Here is a 16,776-nt window from a genome sequence, read left to right as displayed (position 1 = left end):
GACCGGTTCGAACGAAGATTCAAGCCGGTATGTTCCTATTTATTAACTTTTCGTTGCAGATGGAAGGCCATCTTTTTGTGCGCACCACTAATTCTTTACAAGTATTTTGTTAGTCCTGAAAAGGACTGTTGGCAACATTAGAGACACGTGAATTTACTTATCTTCTTCAGGCAGCTTTCTTGGCAAGTCTGGCGGCCTTCTTTGGCTTTGGGGTCTTTGGCTTGTTCGCTGCAGCCTTCGATGTTTTGGTGTCATTTTTAGTGGCAGTTGCTACCGCCTTTTCAGTGACTGCGTTTCTTAGCCTTTGGCTTTTTGGCCTTCTCACCGCCACTACCTCCACCAACATTTTTCTTCTTCTCTCCGGTGGTAGCCGATTTGATTGGTCGTCCGATGCAGCTTCTCACGACCACGCACGTCTGTTATGCACTGCGTCTTACACACGTCTGGCTTTGAGAAAAGCTGCGACACCCCTATTTATAGGTTTTATCATTAATGTTGATTCTCATTTAAAGTACTTTTAACTTTTTAAACAAATTTTATATAGCAAACAACGTATCGGTGGCAAGCGTTGAACGTTTTCCTTCCGATTTATGAAACAAGATTGGCAATCCGTTTAGTAGAACAAAAGTTATTAAGGTTTAAAATTTCGCTAATTTGCACTACAATCGCTTTCTCGCTCGTTCTCGTGCCGTGCATGAACCTTTACTTTCCGTTAAGCTTCTAATGGCATAACCAAAACTAATATGCCGGCTTTCCCCCACCAACTACTCTAGTCAAGCAACCCAATACGAATAATCATAGAAACAAACATGTAGTGGACCTATATATAAACTTTTCATTATTTTATTGTTCGGTTGCTGCACCATATTGACGTCTCTGTGTGGGATGGGCTGAAAATTTTCTCTTTTCCGAGTCGTTTTCGAAAGATTTTTCAAAACACTATTTTTCCGTTGATAATGAATGTCCTACATATTCCAAAATTTAATACAACATTGGTACAAATATTTTCGACAAAATGCCGAAGAAATTGATTAAATCCATTCAGTACAACAAAAGATATAAGCGTTCAAAATCTTACATCATTTTTCTTCCGAAATTTTGAAAAGGGGCCCTATATTGAAAGGTAAGTCGTTAGTCACGACAAAATACAGCAATCGAATTACCAGCTCAAGTATTCTACTTCACTTCGGTTATGTCTCTGACATTACCTACCCATCTTTTTTTCCATTTCATATAGATCAATCCACGTTTATATCCAAACACATAAAATATGTGCACGTTTCGTTGGCATCAAATAAATTGATGTTAGACAACCCGGTTGTCAACGACTACTCGACAAAATGAATACTTTATACGACCATATCCGTGAGGAGAGTAAACGTGCGATATTTCGATTACTGTATCGATTTCGTGGGCTGCTTTCAGCAAATTTGAGACTAAGAGAAACGAAAGTAATGAAATTGAAAGGTATTCTAGAGAAAATCAGTTATAAACATAACATGGAAAACTAGAACTAGGCAGGCTCATATGGACATGATCGAAAGGAAATGTGAAGAATATATTACCTTCTGTTGATAGGAGTTGGGCTTTCTACCCATGTTTACCGCATGGTGGTTGATAGAACATAACTCATCAGCATGATTTACCGCCCACGCCCGAGGGTCTGCTCCAAAGGGAAGAAAAAGCGTGTCCGGATAAGAATAAGAAGAGTGACAGTTTTGACAAGCGCAAAACAGATTCAAGATAATCTGCATAAGGTGCATGCATGTGTGTACAATAATATTATTGGTGGCAAACGCCTTGAGAACCTCAAAAAGACTGAAAGCACTAGTTTCTATATTCAAAACATTGTTTTAATTAATTTCGATTTTAATAACTTCTTTTTTCTGGAAGTAAAGCTGTATTTACGCAATATAAATGTGGCCAATTGTAAAACCAAAACTCTCGCTTTACGTATGCCTATACCTTATCTGGTATCATCTTGGGTTTTCACGTCATTTGCAGTTTGACAAGACCAAAATTTGACAAGACCATAATTTGATGTTGGAACGGTCTATCCCTGAGAATCATCATAGGAAGGGCAATCCCTCGCCCACGCCGCGAATTATATTGCACACTACATTTTCAATGTCGCCGTGGTCGTGTCCTGCACACAACCCATAAATTTTTTCGACAAAGTTGGTCAGCTTAGTTTATCCTAGTTGCATCACACCCCCGCATAACAAAATAATTTAGCAGAAAGATAACATAAAACTAATGCTGATTGAGTTAATTAAATATTATTTTTTCAGCGTCGACACGCAACTCATCACATTCGTGGCATATATATGTGCCAAATTAAGTAACAATGTAATAGACACTTTCACAAATATATTGAACAGAAGCAGCCATGAAATAATATTGCAAATATATTTGATCCAATGCCAATTAATGCGGTAAACACGACCATACTTTGTAAATAAACATTTGGTACCAGTTTTGTATTTGAAACGATCTTTCCCACAGAATTAGGGCATGCAAGGGTACTTACCATATTGTATACGCTGAAACTTTTCCTATACAAAACGCGCGTTTTGGGAAAATTCGACTACACCGAGGATACTACACACTCAATTTGGCTCGGTAATTTTCCAACAGCTGTGTAGTTAGCAAATTTAGAAACTGATATCTCAGTAAAGTGATAAAGTAAGATCTCAGTAAAGTTTGCTGATTTTGGGTGAAAACGTCACTTTTGCTGAGATCTCTGTAAAAAGTGATGTTTGCTGAATATCAGCTGTTGAGATTTCGGCAAAAGATTAAAAAAAGCTGGATTCGGCAGAAAAAATTAAGTGTGTACATCTGACTTATTCTGTAATACTTTGTTATGCACTATGCATGATGAGTTTTCATTCATTTATAAATATCATGCGACATATTAGGCACCACGTATGAAAATATTCCTTGAGAAGAACAAAGATTGGCTAGAGTAGCTTCTGCCATCTTTGTTCAACACATTGGCTCAAATGATAGTGCTGTAATTGGGACTATCGATTAGTTTCCGTTGCGCCTTAACAGAAGATTTCATTATTCTCAGGCCATTTTTGTTATTATACTGATTCTTAGGAACAAAACAACGATGCTGATGCCAATTTATACGCATTTCATAGCGGCACCCTCCCTACTACGGCTAAAAGAGGCTCCTTACCCTAGATCGAAAACCTGTCACATGACGTTTTCGGATAAAAATGAATAAAATTTTGTTTCAAAATGTATAGCTTGTCTATAATATTTTTCAGCCGCGATTTAGAGAGCCTTTGTTAATTATAGCCATATTTGTAGTTCACATTCAGCAGAAATAAATCATTTACATCACATGGCATCACTCAAAGGATATGAGATTTACAGCTGGTTTATTGGCAATCTCGGGAGTAATCTGCGAAATCACAGTGTTCAAAGCATTCAACCAGTGGTTAGCGAGTTCCGCAGAACCAGTGCGAAATTTGTAAGTATGTCCCTGTTGCTGATTAACGAGCTGAAATGTATCACGCTGTGTCGCATCTTTTACTTCGACATGCCAACCTTCTAGGGTACATATTTTAGATGGCTCGCGTTTATAGTCGCTGCGTTCGGTGCTGCAAAAATACATTATGTTAAAAATCTAGAATTAGCAATAAGTTACACAACACATCATACCCTTTGAATGACTTTGGGGAAAAGTAAACCAAAGAATTTGCCCATATTTGCACCCAGTAACGCTGCCAGGAAGACACAGTGGATTTGCGTCTATGTTTCATCAAAGTTTTACGTCTTAAACATCCTTGAAATCCTAGAATATCGGTTTGAACCTCCGCATCCGTTTCGCATCCGATTACACCATCTGAACTACCAGTAGAAGTAGTATCTGCTGAGATTTTGTCCTCTAAAACCGAATCATCTAATAAGTGCCGAGATTTAACGAAGGATTCAGCTCTATGAATTATGGTGGTGCTGTTAGGCACTGCTGAACATGATATTTTGTTGAAGATACTGAAATAGTAATAATAGAATAAATAATGATAAATACTCTCATAACGCCGGTAGGCACGGCCCTTTCGAAAAAATTACGTGGTGAAAAAAAGTGTTCATTCAAGGGAAATTGCCAGGCTTACAAGATTTTATATTCGAAATTGTATCTCCGAAACCTCTATATCTAGCAGCAATTGTGTAGAAGTGAATGATCTTTAAATATTAAAGTTTGGAGTAGTTAAGATCCTTCGCAGTGAGAATCAAGAAAAACCAATTAATCCGAATTTTGTTCATGCAAAACCCAATATTTTTTGAAGCTTAGCATGTTTTCTTGAAACTTCTCTTAACCACCTTTCATTTGACCTATAACTGATAAAAATCAGTGCAGCGGTTCAAAAGTTAGTAGTTCAAAAAAATTCAACTATTTAAAAAAAAACCGTTTTTTTAACCAGTCTAACGTGGAAAGCGCCTCCCTAATGACGATATAAAAAATACGTATCTAATATTTTTTGGTTTTTCTTGGAATTTCTGTATTCCATGAATATATATATATATATATATATATATATATATATATATATATATATATATATATATATATATATATATATATATATATATATATATATATATATATATATATATATATATATATATATATATATATATATATATATATATATATATATATATATATATATATATATATATATATATATATATATATATATATATATATATATATATATATATATATATATATATATATATATATATATATATATATATATATATATATATATATATATATATATATATATATATATATATATATATATATATATATACATGTGTGTGTGTATGACACATATACGACACAACAAAACAAAAATGCTAAAAAAATCAAGCGAAGCAGACAGTTAATACATGTTGGAACTTGTTCATAATCCGTATGGCAAAAGGACGCTGCATTGTTTGGACGCACTCATGATTAAACATTTGAGCAGGTTTTTTACCGATAGCAATATATTACGAGGTCCTCTAAATGAATTGACTAAGGGCTTAACATTTACATATTATTTCTTGACGGAAAAAGTTTGACCATTTTATTACTACATTGTTGGATTATGAACTGATCAGTTTTGTCGCAACTAATGAATTAATATTACCGTGAAACGGGATGACTTGCAATACTTTTTAACCTGAAGCGCTAATGGGAGTAGGAAGAACACTAAATGATACTTATGAAATCAAAATATCATTCCCTACTTTCAGGATGAACAAAAATAATGTCTGTTGCAAGTTACACCACATATGGCGTAGCTTGCAACACATGATCTGTGTTAAAGTCTACTGAAGTATATTTCCGTTTACCTCTAATACATTGACCAAATGTGCTCTTATTGAAACTTTAAATTTAATTGAATTTATTATATTATATTAAATTTAAATATCATGCTAATGATGTTCAAACAACAGCGTTTTTAAACAGCTGTAATTTTTTTATTTATGTAAGATTTGCTCACATTAGTAAGAAAGGCTAATCATTGATACTATAACCAGGGTTGTTAATCGATAATTAATCGTCATCGTCGATAACGTTAACCACCCGTCAACGTCATCGGAAACTCCGTTAACGATAATGTATCGTCGCCTTCATCGTCATCGTCGATAATTGTATCGTCGTTTTCATCGTCATCGTCAGTTCATCGGTTATCGCGATACATTTTGCGTTACTTTCCCGTTTATTGGGGTTGAAGTTGATGCGGTTAACTTTCAATTGTTTAGAATTAAATAACTATTGAAGGACACGTTGTTGGCAGTTGAAAATCAATAGTTTTGGAAATTTTCTATGCACAGGGTGGGGGGTCCGACGATGTGTCAAAATGGAGTTTTTTGTCAACTTTTCGGGAGAGTTTTATAATGAAGGGAAAGTTATTGGCAGTTGACAATCAATAGTTTTGGACATTTTCAATACAGAGGGGGTTCGACGATGTGTCAAAATGGATTTTTTCAACTATTGAGGAAAGTTTGTTATATTGAAGAAGTTATTGGTAAGTGATAATCAATAGTTTTGGGCATTTTCAATGTACCGTCGGTGCATCAAAATAGATTTTTTTTAACTTTTCGCGAACTTTTTATATTCAAGGGAAATCGATAGTTTTGGACATTTTCAATTCACACCAGGATCCAAATTGGCAAAAAGGTGAAAGAAATTCTTTGAACCACGAAAAACATTTTTAGTTATAGTGTCTTCAGCAAAGTTTATTTATATTTTTTGCATTTAAAAAGTATTAGTTGGGTGATTAATTCCTCTAAAGCTGAGAAGAAAGTTTTTGCTTATGTTTATGAAAATAAAAACTTTCTTTGGCAAAGTTGTTGAGAATATCTTAAGTATTAACTTCGCTGAAGAGACTATGTGTCTATCTGTCGATTTTAATTTACATTTGTGGAGATTTTTTTGATATACCCCTGAAAATTGTTTTTTTCAAAATACTTTTCCTGGTAATTTTGTAGAATTTCAAAATGTTCCAAGATGTTGCTCAGCATAAGAAAATACAGAATTTTTATAATGTAAGTTTATTTGTATCTCTTACAACTTAGAAGTTATCGAATGTTTTAGTGCCCAAAAAGCAATATTTTGGTATGGAAGCCGCAAATTTCCGCTGACGAATACCAATACGAATCTGTAAAACAAACACTATCAAAATCGTTTGGTGGGCTCTAGCTTACGTTCAAGTCAAATTCGAGTAAATTCCTTCTTTAGCTTATTTTTCTTATCTTAGAGATGCAAAATATACAAAAATAATAATACTGTCCTGTAAGACCTCCTTAAGGAATTTTTTTACTAAATGATCAGAACGGGTTATGAGGCTTTGTCGAGGAACTAAAGAAGAATATTTTAACTGCTCCGGTTTATTAAAAAGAAAGAAAAAAAATATGTTAGTCCAGGTGTTTGCGTTTCGACTTCGTCTCTTCAGAACCAGCAAAAATATGTGCCGATTTCGTCAATGCCATCGTTTTATCAGCCTATAATTCGCCAAGGGGCTGATAAAAACGGGTCTTCACTGTATTCAAAAAACGAATAAAACTCTATTATGAGGCCGTACATAAATTACACTACAAATTTAAGGGTAAAAGAAGGAAGCATGAAGCATCTTGCTACATAGTGGAGCGAAGAAACGGAGAAGGGGGCTAAAAGCTTCTTAACTAGAAAAGGAAATCAAACATTGGAAATATGTATATTCTCCTTTTCAAAATCCGAACTCTTCTGGTTTAAATCAAAATTATAATAAAATCTGTTAATCACCACACGACTTAAATGTGTAGTGTAATTTGTGAATGGCCTAATAATAGTGGTTTAGTAGTTTTTTTCAATATATGTTTTTGCGTGCTAAAAATTACTAATCGCACAATAGCTCAAAATTTGTTTTCTTCATGGTCAAAACAATTTTGATCACCTTTTTGCCGCTTGGGACTCTTCTGTGCACCAACTTACTCGAAAAGTTGAAAAAATTCAATTTTGACTCATCATCGGACCCTTCTGCGTATTGAAATGTCCAAAATTATTGATTTTCAATTGCCAACAACTTTCCCTTCAACATAATACATTTTCCCGAAAAGTTGAAATAATTTCATTTTGACGCATCGTCAGACCCCGCTGTGCATAGAAAATGTCCAAAACTATTGATTTTCAACTGCCAACAACATGTCCTTCAATAGGTATTTATTTCTAAACAATTGTCATGATTAGTCTAGTTTTGGGTTATGACATTATAAACTAGTTTCCCCTGAAGATGATGCCAAAAAGCATCGAAACGTCGGACAAATATTAAAATTCGTTCCATTATTTATCAAAAGACTGACAAAGTCGTTAAAAGAAATCATATATACACCGTAACAGTCGAAATCTTCATTTGCAATTTTAAATACTATCAAGACTAATATTTAAATGCTCAATCAGCCAGCTGGCTCAATGCTTGATAGTAATAAGTCAAAATACTGTTTGATATTAGTTAATATGGTCAATACTTATTGTTTTGCATTCAGCGAAGCGTGGTTGTGTTTTTATCGTTCCGACTACTTTTTTAATATTTGACGTGTTTAGTGCATATTTGCATCGTTGTGATTTTACTAATCGGGTGGTAAAGTATTTGCCGCCGAACTAATGAAAAAACCGGCTAATTTTCACGTGTTTGTTGCCTGTTTTGTGCCGAGATAACTTTGCGTACAGTGATCGATTTTATTGCTGCCACTTTGTTGGTGTAAAGTGTAAACACGGGTAGCAGAGATGGAGAAAAAAGAGTGTGGTTCGTGTAAGCTCCCGGTTAATGATCTCGAACCAGTCTGTTGTGGCTTTTGTGATACATTTGTCCACATCGGCCAGCAGTGCCTTGGTTTTAACCATCGCGCTAATAAAGAGCTGTTGTCACAGGGCAAGATTGTTTTTTTCTGCTCACCGTGCCGTGATGAATTAAAAGGAAGGAGTGTGCGCTCGTATATTGCTGATCAAGTTGAACCGAGGCTTAGTGCACCTAATGTTGAAAGTTTGCTATGCCAAATTCAACAACTTTCTTCATTCGTCGAATCACTAAGTGAAAAAGTCGAACGCCTGTCGGTATCTCAAAATAATATTGACCAGACGAATATCGTACCAGTTCTCTCCACCGACCAATCGAATACGCCTATTTGGCCCAGACCGGGAGTGAAGCGTCGCCGTGGAAATCAAGGACAGCCTATTCGTGCAACTGTTGACCGTGGTACAAACGATATTGTGCTTAGTGACCTGTCGGTTACTTCAATTGTTCCTGTTGCCACTCCACCCAAATTCTGGTTATATTTGTCCGGCTTTCATCTGATGATCACTGATAATGACGTTCAAAAAATTATCTTGCGCTGTTTGAATGTTGAAGTGACAACGGACATCGTGAAATTAGTTCCAAAGGGGAAGGACAGTACAAATCTGTCCTACGTATCGTTCAAAATTGGCCTCGACCCAGTACTGAAGCAGGAAGCTCTTAATCCTTCTACTTGGCCTGAAGGCCCACTGTTTCGGGAATTTATTGACATGCCAAGAAAATCTATTCGCGAACCCCAGCAGAACCGACGACTTCCTACAGAGAATTTAGAAAGCCCAATTGTAACAAATTAGCTAATGGAAAATTGCTGTACACGAAACACCATCGAGCACCGAACTACTTTCTCAGTCTAAATGCCATCATTTAGTCCAAACATAATTTCATCGTCATTGCCGAGACTGCTTCGACAAATTCACGCTGTACCGCCATCATCGGGACGCCCGTTATACAGTATTACGGAAGCCCTCGAGCGCTCCGACGCAGTCGTGCTACCAGCCAGCGGCCAGCTCAGTCGTCCCGGGCCTGTCTTCCGAACTCCCTTCTCAGGCGAGTATTTTGCTGTTTATCCGCTTTCTGAAAACCTTTTGGTTTCTATCTTGCCATCGAGTACATTACGTTCGGATAATATGCCGGGACACCTGTTTGGCGTTGACGGTTTGCGGTTGTACTACCAAAACGTCAGAGGACTAAGGACGAAAATCGAGGAAGTGTACTTGGCTGCTGCTGACGGTGACTACGATATTTATGTTCTGACAGAAACTTGGCTTGATGATCGTATTACATCTGTGCAGCTCTTCGGGGATGGTTACACGGTTTATCGTGCGGATCGATGCGATAGCAACAGCATTCACGGTCGCGGCGGAGTTTTGATAGCTGTCTCTTCCGCACTTGTCTCCTGTGAATTTGGTGTGGATAGTTCATCATGCATCGAAGCTGTTTGGACGAAGATTACCACATCGATGAAGTGCTACTTTATTTGCGCTGTTTACATTCCTCCTGAAAAACGTCTTGACTGCAATATTATGCAGCTCCATCTAGACTCTATAGAATGCATTTCTTCTCAGGCAAATGCAAACGATGCGATGATAGTGCTTGGTGATTTCAACCAACCAGGACTTATGTGGGTAGCCTCTGAGCGTGGATACGCTTAGCCTAGCCCGTCATCCTCGACAACTAATCCTGCCAGCCGTTTACTACTGGACGGGATGGCTTTCCACGGACTAAATCAAGTAAACACGATCTCCAACTACCAATCTCGTTTTCTGGACCTCGTCTTCGTAAATGGGATTGCTCTGCCTGAGTGGTCTGTGAGTGAAGCTTCTAATGTGATCGTTCCTTTGGATAACTATCATCCCGCATTAGAAATCACAATTTCTACCAGTAGCACCCTGCAATACGAAGAAGCTTTAGTTGCGGATCGTCGTAATTTTCGCAAAACTGATCTAGCTACATTGCGCCGCTCCCTGTTCTTGATCGACTGGAGTGTACTACTTGATCATGTGGATGTAGATGCTGCAGTTGACCTTTACAACCGACTACTGCTTGACTGTGTTGAAATATTCGTGCCTAAATGCCAACCTCCTAGGAAGCCTCCATGGTCTAACGCCATGTTTCGGAATCTAAAACGTACTTCGTGGCAGAGCTCTTCGAGCGTACACTAATCGACGATGTCCTTTTCTCAAGCGCTTTTTTGCAATAGCCAGTAATGAGTATCGTAGTTACAATAAACTGCTGTACAAACGATATGTGAACCGCATTCAACAAAACTTACGAAGAAATCCGAAAAGCTTTTGGTCTTTCGTTAACACGAAAAGAAAAGAAACTGGCCTCCCATCTAAGATGGTTTACAATGACGAAATAGCGACTACGACTGCGGCAAAATGCTCACTATTTGCCAGTTACTTCTCGGTCGTTTTCACGACTAATATGCCATCTGTGATCGAGCTCGAAAATACGGTTCGTGATGTTCCTGTTGACGCTGTGGACATGGATGTATTCACAATTTCAGAACAATCGGTTCTCTCTGCAATTCGGAAAACTAAATCGTCGTTTGCTCCAGGACTAAGTGCTATACCCTCTGCTATACTGAAAAATGTTCCGATATTTTAGCGATTCCACTGGCACACCTTTTCAATATGTCACTTCAACAGCATAAATTTCCTAATTAATGGAAGTGTTCGGTGATGTTCCCGGTGTTCAAAAAAGGTGACAAAGCCAATATCGAAAACTACCGTGGTATTACTTCATTGCGAGTCGAGTCGAGGTTTTCGAATCGCTCATCAACGAGACGCTGTTTTCAGCTTGCCGGCACTACATTAGCACTTGTCAGCACGGGTTCTTCCCCGGTAGATCGGTTGAGACGAACCTGGTCTCTTTCACGTCCTTCTGCACAGAACAAATGTCCAAACAACTGCAGGTGGACACGATCTACACTGATCTTAAGGCTGCGTTTGACACTGTTAACCATGAAATACTGTTAACGAAGCTTGCTAAACTTGGATGCACTGCCCGATTCTGCCGTTGGCTGCGATCATACCTTATTCACCGTGAAGTCGTTCTGGAGTTCCTCAAGGTAGTACGCTTGGTCCGTTACTGTTTACAATGTTCGTAAATGATGTGGTTTTCATCTTGATGCGTGGAAGAAAATTGTTCTTTGCTGACGACTTGAAAATATTTCTAGTTATAAAGAAAGAAGCCGATTGCCGTGAGCTACAGTATCTCGTTGATACCTTCTACAGTTGGTGTAAAAGAAACATGATGGTTCTTAGTGTTGCTAAATGCTTTGTTATCAGCTTTCATCGAACGAGGAACATGTATACTTTCAACTACAACATCGCTGGAACTCAGCTGCAACGCGTTGACCATGTAAAAGATTTGGGTGTCATTCTAGATGAAAGGTTAACGTACACCCATCACTTCTCAGCGATCATTGACAAAGCTAATCGTCTACTAGGTTTCATGTTCAAAATATCCAATGAATTCTGGGATCCTTTATGTTTCAAAGCTTTATACTGTTCACTGGTGCGCTCACAGCTGGAATTCGCGAACGTCGTATGGTGTCCCTACCATGCAACTTGGAGCCAAAGAATTGAAGCCGTCCAGCGCAGATTCATACGATATGCGTTACGTCAATTGCCTTGGAATGATTCGCTGAACTTGCCACCATATGAAGACCGTTGTCGATTATTAGGACTACACACCTTAAAAGACCGTAGGCACGCCTCGCAAGCCACCTTCGTATCTAAGCTTCTTCTGGCTGAATATGATGTTCCCGATCTCCTATCGCAAATTAACCTGTACGCACAAACCCGTGTCCTTCGTCCTCGAACACTGCTACAGACTGAAATGCGCAGCACTAACTACGCTGCCAATAGCCCAATATTAGCAATGGTCCGTCGCTTCAACGATTTTACCGACACCTTCGACTTCGTCATTAGTTCTGCACAGTTTCGGAAACGTTTGTTGTCACTTTAGGTTAATTATGTTTAGTTTAGTCATAGTTATAGTTCATTAAGACTCAGTGTCAGATGGACTGAAATTGTTTAAATACAATTATGTGAGATAATGAACAAACAATTATTGAATAGTAACGTTTGCTATTGTATACTCGATTTGTACGTATGAGATACAAATGATACGCTCTCAACATTGAAGTGGAGCAAAGCACGACATTCCAGCTTCTTTTCTATCTAAGAAACATGAAATATAGATTGCTTTGCTGCGCTATAGAAACAGAAAATAATGAGTGTCAGTACATGATTATCTGTTACCATATACTAACATTTGAGAGCCATAATACTAAATTGAAAACATTATTATTAGCATTACCAAATTCATCTAAACAGAAACATGTTGAAGTGTTGCAAGTTGCCCCGTTTGACGGTACTGTGTTATATTTTAAAATCGGAAACGGAAACTCACCAAAGTTTGCAACGTGTAGATGACCACCCACTGGATATGAGAGTTGTACAATGACAATGTTCATGGAAATTTCGCGGTAAACTTGTACTTCGAAATCTAGGTATCGGCGTCAACCGGAAAAACATTGAAATGGTGAAAAATGAAAATAAACATACGTTTAAAATGACTGATCAGCAAGAGACTATTTTTTATGTTTAATTTGGAATACCATTTATTATATTTAGTTTACATTACATTTCTAATCCAATATAATAGGTGAACACAAGTGCCGATTTTGCATCCCTATTGCTTACATAATTCGGTTAATCACTATTAAGATATAAAATGCTTTCGCAGTTAAGTTATTTTACAGTAGGAACTTTTAAGCCTATTTATCACGTGCGGTTTATGGCCACTTTTATTGTTTGGTAGAAGTGTCGCTATGGCCTGACACGAGCTTTCTAGAATTCTTTTTGGGAGTAGGGCTAACATGAAATTTTAAACTTGATAATTTCGAAATATTGTTTTTCCAAAAATGGCTTTTCCGTTGGCCGAAAAATTATGCAACCGATCTTCTTCATTTTTTCGATCATTTGTTATTAATTTTTCTCGCACCTGATCAATTTCTTGTTCATGAAAAACATTTTGTTTTGCTTATTAGATGATTTAGTACGATTTTTAAAGCATTGACTTTTTTGGGGAAAACCGTTCCCGCATAGGAAAAAATAGGAAATAACTAATCGTGAAGGTACGAGGAATACTTCTAAACTAATTATTTTTTTAAAGTTCTAGGATTTTAGTTGATTCGCGAGGTTTTCATCGTAATAACCTCTAAAATAAATTAAAAATGAGGGTTTCGGGGAAAATGTCATAACCTATAACTCGGATGTAACAAAACCATTGCTACATATCAATTTCAAACATTTCTTATTTTTTCTCGCAAAATTGTATGTAACCCGGTACAGGAGTTAAAATTATTTTTCCCCAGTAAATGCTCAGGCTGTCTGTGTTACTTTATGTATTTAAAACAGAGTTCATGTTTGTATATTTGTGAATCATTACAAAAGGGTGGGAATCTTTGACACTTCAATTACACTATTATCAAACTATGGGAATAGCAGAAATATCTGTGTATGCTTTCAACCCTAGAACGTTGCACTTGCGTTTTCCATCCTAGAATGTTGCACTGGGGTACAAATGTACCCCCCACACGTTCGATCGCAATTTTCGCAGGTAAAAATGCAAACAAAAGAAATGTATAATACACCATTTTCTTCGTTCTTTAATTGCGAAAACAGCTGTGTAAGTGAAAGTACGGAGTTTATTGAATCAATGATACATAAATTGGTTTGAACAAAATAAAAAGTGAAATAATCCAAGTTTTGACTGTTTTCACACTAATTACTATAGTTTTGCGAATTTTCAACCGAATTGAAAAAATCAAATGATTCTAAAAGTTGGAAGAATGATCTTGATACCGTACAAAATGGAATTTTGAAAAACTGCAATTATTTTGAAAAGTGAAAGTTTAAAAATCGGGTATTGGAAAATACCACGAAATGGGGTGGAAATTGAAATGAAAAAAGTATTTCTGACCCGTAATCAGGCCTTAAAAAGGGAGCGTCATTTGAAATAAAGCGCTGATCGGCGAACGTGCGCCAAATCATCATTCGCATCTTGACGAATTCATTCGTTCGTGCTTCAATATACCGTTCGTCATAAAAGAACGATTGCTGCTTTTTTGTGCGAGTGTTCATTTGACCGAAGCTGGCAGTTGGGCAGCTATCACTCCTCGTGTTGCCGACGCGATCACAGTCGTTGTAAACAACCAACAAAATTCATTCATCTTGTGCTACCGTTCGTATTCCCTTGACCACAAAGAGGTGTGATGAATTGCAATAGCATTCGAACGAAAATTTCGTTTGACATTTTGCTGCCATAGGTTTCGACTGTATCGGCGATTGTGAAAAATAGCCGTGGATCTATACGGCATATTTTGCAATTCAATTCATGTAAATATGAGTGAGATAGTGTCGACTTTCATCATACAATACTACTTCAAGGTGAATCTTCTAACATATCATTTTAATAGACATGCTTTATGTTGGTGCAATGCATTAATGCTGCACTATCGAGTACGGTAGGTACTGTTTCTCGGATATATAAATCCTCTGCATCTTACTGCACGAATGGCAAACTTGGTATTAAGACTCTTCTAATGATAGCTTATTGTGGTAGTTCATATATATTCACAGGTTTGAAGGGGGCGAGTGGCCGAGTGTGTAATAAACAAACAAATATAATAAAGGAGTGGCAGCGATAATATTATTGAAAATATTAGCTGGGTTACGTATATAATGTAAAAAATCCACCGATAAAAATTACATTAATGATGACGTATTTGGTGAAATAAATTCTTCTGCACATGCGGTCTAACCACAAACGTTATTGAACTTATCCTGTAACTGAATATTTGTCTTAAAATGCTTCTAACTCGATCAGTAAAAATTTTATAATCATACCGTTCGTCCCATTAGACACATAAGATAATTTTAGACTGAATAATGTTTTTCTATCTTTCAGCAGAGGGATTCAAGTAAGCATTTAGAACTGAAGTAGTGGAGATGTAGCATACCTAAAGATTAAGAGATTATAGACAACAAGAACAGTTTAATAAATTACAGTAAAAGTATTGTTTAAATATGGACAGTTACATAATTCCATTAACTGGAAGCTACGAGTGGATTATTCAACGGAAAATTTCACACTGTCTAATGTTTCCTGGGATATACTGAGAGTATTTATTTTTGACTTTTAATCGGGTTTTCCCAATTCATTTTTATCACGCGGAAAAAAGTTTTAATTTATCGAAATTGTTTACTAAATATTTTACTTTATGCTAGGATAGGACTCAACAGCTCAGTCCCTGATGTTGAACAAATCTCGAACCAGCTCATAATTGGATAAAATAGACGTACATTGTGCCTCGATAGTACACCTACCATCAAACTTTTTTTTTCGTTTGATTTTGTAAACTTCAACAAAATAGGATAAATTTTATGAAACTTCTATGGGTTTCTCCATACTTTAGAGAAGTTGTGTGCTACTTAGAGTAGTTCTGCAAAGCCCAGCAAAGTGTTTTGAACTTTGAGTAAGTAACTACTACATCGTGGAAATCTAACAATTATAAAAAATTCTGCAAGCTTTAAGGACGCCCTACAAGTCTAGATTTTGGAGGATTGCTAACTTACAAGGAGATCCTTAAAATTTCAGATAATTTGTACGACACTCAGGTTAGTTATAGTTTGTTATTAACAAACTTCAGAGCATCGCAATGAACTTTAAGGATGATGATGTATGGAATTTGGGAATTACTTCTGACTTTAAAGACTTTCTATACTAATAATTTCTATAGAAAGCAGAATGTTCACGATTTTCACACACATTTTACCAACGTCGGGAAATTCTGCGAACTGAATATTTAGAAATATTATTACAGTTTCAGTAGATTTTGTTAACGGCTATCGGTGATTCAGTCAAGCTGTACTGAACTTCAAGAAAATCCTACGATATCAAGTAAAATCTTTAGAGTCTCTAGAATGTTCGCGAAGTTTCAAGAATATTCTAACGATTTATGGAAAAGTTTTAAACATCAGGGGGCATCTGCACATTTTATAACATTCTATCAAAAATGCCAAGTGCATTTCATGAAACTCTTAACTTCAACGAATTATTTCGAGAAAAACTAACAAAATTAGAAACGTGACGAATATCAAAAAACCCTCAAGCTTTAGGTAACGCGCATCCCACAAGGTACTGAAAAGTTTTACTAACTTTAAGGAAATTTGATGAGCATTTTCTCAAAACCTCGTTTGGGATCTTGTAAATGGGATTAATAAAATGTATACGCTATTTTACTGTTGAAGTTAATTTTCATAAAATTAGTTAATATAGAATAAATTTTTAATCTAAATAAGCAAAGTACAGTACAAAACCAATAGATTGCGAACAGTTTATATTGCTTTCAACAGGA

General features: G+C 36.6%; 1 protein-coding gene across 5 annotated transcripts in view; it reads right to left on the bottom strand.

Moving 5' to 3' along the window:
• Positions 1 to 3,234: 3,234 nt before the first annotated feature.
• The window catches only part of LOC131682806 (ras-specific guanine nucleotide-releasing factor RalGPS1), a 406,032-nt gene continuing 392,490 nt past the window's right edge, over positions 3,235 to 16,776 (bottom strand). For 4 of the 5 annotated variants that reach the window (XM_058964563.1, XM_058964566.1, XM_058964565.1 and 1 more), the window contains 3 exons: positions 12,765 to 12,860; positions 3,673 to 4,005; positions 3,235 to 3,611 (listed from right to left, as the gene is read on the bottom strand). In XM_058964563.1, the coding sequence (XP_058820546.1) occupies positions 3,359 to 3,611; positions 3,673 to 4,005; positions 12,765 to 12,860 (682 nt within the window). In that variant the 3' untranslated portion in view covers positions 3,235 to 3,358. The remainder of the gene's footprint in view (positions 3,612 to 3,672; positions 4,006 to 12,764; positions 12,861 to 16,776) is intronic. The other variant, XM_058964567.1, reaches the window with a different exon arrangement.

This window comes from Topomyia yanbarensis, chromosome 2, assembly GCF_030247195.1.
Source record: "Topomyia yanbarensis strain Yona2022 chromosome 2, ASM3024719v1, whole genome shotgun sequence".
NCBI lineage: Eukaryota > Metazoa > Arthropoda > Insecta > Diptera > Culicidae > Topomyia > Topomyia yanbarensis.
The sequence above is the reverse complement of the archived record's forward strand: the minus strand, read 5'-3'. Positions and strand labels throughout refer to the sequence as shown.